This window comes from Ammodytes marinus (genome assembly GCF_949987685.1).
Source record: "Ammodytes marinus genome assembly, chromosome: 8".
NCBI lineage: Eukaryota > Metazoa > Chordata > Actinopteri > Uranoscopiformes > Ammodytidae > Ammodytes > Ammodytes marinus.
The window spans coordinates 1,742,884-1,745,383 of record NC_137212.1 but is presented as its reverse complement, the minus strand read 5'-3'; the positions used below and the strand labels follow the sequence as shown (position 1 = coordinate 1,745,383).

Genomic DNA, 2,500 nt, shown 5'->3' with positions numbered 1-2,500 from the left:
TGAGTCTACAGGATATCACAGTATCGGTGTAAACAGTCACATATCACGGATTTTATAATGGCGTATTGAGGCCTGTCTGTCAGTCTATCTATCTATCTATCTATCTATCTATCTATCTATCTATCTATCTATCTATCTATCTATCTATCTATCTATCTATCTATCTATCTATCTATCTATCTATCTATCTATCTATCTATCTATCTATCTATCTATCTATCTATCTATCTATCTATCTATCTATCTATCTATCTATCTATCTATCTATCTATCTATCTATCTATCTATCTATCTATCTATCTATCTATCTATCTATCTATCTATCTATCTATCTATCTATCTATCTATCTATCTATCTATCTATCTATCTATCTATCTATCTATCTATCTATCTATCCTCCATATTAGGAGGATTACTGTTGAACAAAATTGATAAAATTAAGTAAATAGTTATTTTGTCCTGATTTAACTTTTTTTGAGCTTATCATTGTTGGCTTTTTGTTGATTTAAAAAAAATATATTTATATTTATATATCTTAGTCCAATTTTCTCCTTTTTATTTGAAGTACATCATTTTGTTTGTATTGTACTTATCATCATCATCATCTTTATTGTCAGACTCAAGGTCCATAAAAAGAACACACAAAACATAAAAAACATGCCCATGACCGACAGACAGACTTTCCTTGATTTATATAGATGGATAGATAGATAGATAGATAGATAGATAGATAGATAGATAGATAGATAGATAGAACAAGAGACAGACAGATAGAACAAGAGTTAGACAGACAGATGGATAGATAGAACAAGAGACAGACAGACAGACAGACAGACAGACAGACAGACAGACAGACAGACGGATAGATAGAACAAGAGTCAGACAGACAGATGGATAGATAGATGGAACAAGAGACAGACAGACAGACAGACAGACAGACAGACAGACAGACAGATAACTGTGTGTATCTCTGTCCCCAGGCTCCACGTGTCCTCTTTGCCCATAGGGCTGCAGTGTACAGTGGAGTACAGTATGCTTTAAAAAGTTGGATTTTTACTTTTTCAGAGCACATATGGAATTTTCTTGTCAACATATTAGCTTGGGCATATAGCATGCGACACTGTCTATAAATATCATCATCATCATACATCTGATCTGTCATGTAGTGAGCCAGGTATTTTGTTTTCCTACAGACTCCCAACACTTGTCCTGACAGATAGAAATCACAATTCTTTGTCCCCTTTGGTTCTGCATATCATAACAATACTTTTTTTAGCATTGTATTGCACATCATATTTCATCCCATAATCTTATCTTTATGTATCTTTCTTTCTCTTTTACATTTCAAGAGTTTTTTTTTTAGGGGCAGAATATTCAAATCAAATCTATTATTCTTTAAACTTAAACCTGCAGTGTGTAGAATTTTGGGTTTTATTTCCTAGCAGATTTTGTAGAAAGTAATTATAATATCCATAAGTACATTTAATTTAGTGCATAATAGCTGAACATTTTTTTTTTAATAATAATTTTTTCCCTTAGAAAGGGTCTCATTTATGTCCATATTTCTGCATACTTTGGACCAAGGCCTAGTGCCGCCATCTTGAAAGTGTCATAGTTGGAATGTCATCAGGTGCATTGTTTAAAATGTAGAATTGTTCTTGTCCTTGAAGGCCACTGTAGCTTCTGTTATTATTCTAAAGGGGTGGGGTTACCCAGGGAGCGTTGCATTCTAGAACTTTGTAGAACTTTCTTGATGATGTCATATTACACACTGCACCTTTAAACCCCCATCCACTGGCATCAATTATTTATTTCATAATTCTTTTCTTAATACACAGTCATTCTTATTGACTAATGGTTTACAAGGGTTAAAATGTTTTTGTTTTTTGACTCAACACAATCCTATCTGTGTTAACACAGAGCTACCACTCCTTCACGAAGAAAAGATTCGAAAACCCAGAATGAACCAAAGCTGGCAGCGTTGTGAGTATTTAGACGCACACTCGCACACTTACACACTCACTCACACTTCACTCTCTCACTCACTCACATCACTCACTCACTCACTCACTCACTCACTCACTCACTCACTCACTCACTCACTCACACATCTTCCAAATCCAAAACATTCCAAACATAATATTTTGAAGGTATAGGTTTAAGTAAAAATTTGGAATTTGCATCGTATTGGCACAAGAAAAACAAATGCAACTGGTCTCAAAATATTTGTTGTGCTGTTTCAATAAAGTTACTGTCTGTCTGTCTGTCTGTCTGTCTGTCTGTCTGTCTGTCTGTCTGTCTGTCTGTCTGTCTGTCTGTGCAGGGCCGAGGCAGACAATGAAAACTCCCCCACCCTGCCTGTTGTTTCCATGACACCCAGGAGCTCTAAGAGGAAAACAGCTCAACTGGTTTCATCTCGCATCAGGAAACAACTGTGAGTGAGACGACTGGTCCATTGATTGATTTGAAAAAAAAAAATGTATTGTTTAAAGAGATGAC

General features: G+C 35.1%; 1 protein-coding gene across 3 annotated transcripts in view; it reads left to right on the top strand.

The window, feature by feature from the left end:
- The window catches only part of orc1 (origin recognition complex, subunit 1), a 22,108-nt gene that overhangs the window by 7,232 nt on the left and 12,376 nt on the right, over positions 1 to 2,500 (top strand). For all 3 annotated transcript variants that reach the window (XM_080032755.1, XM_080032754.1, XM_080032753.1), the window contains 2 exons: positions 1,922 to 1,984; positions 2,325 to 2,435. In XM_080032755.1, the coding sequence (XP_079888881.1) occupies positions 1,922 to 1,984; positions 2,325 to 2,435 (174 nt within the window). The remainder of the gene's footprint in view (positions 1 to 1,921; positions 1,985 to 2,324; positions 2,436 to 2,500) is intronic.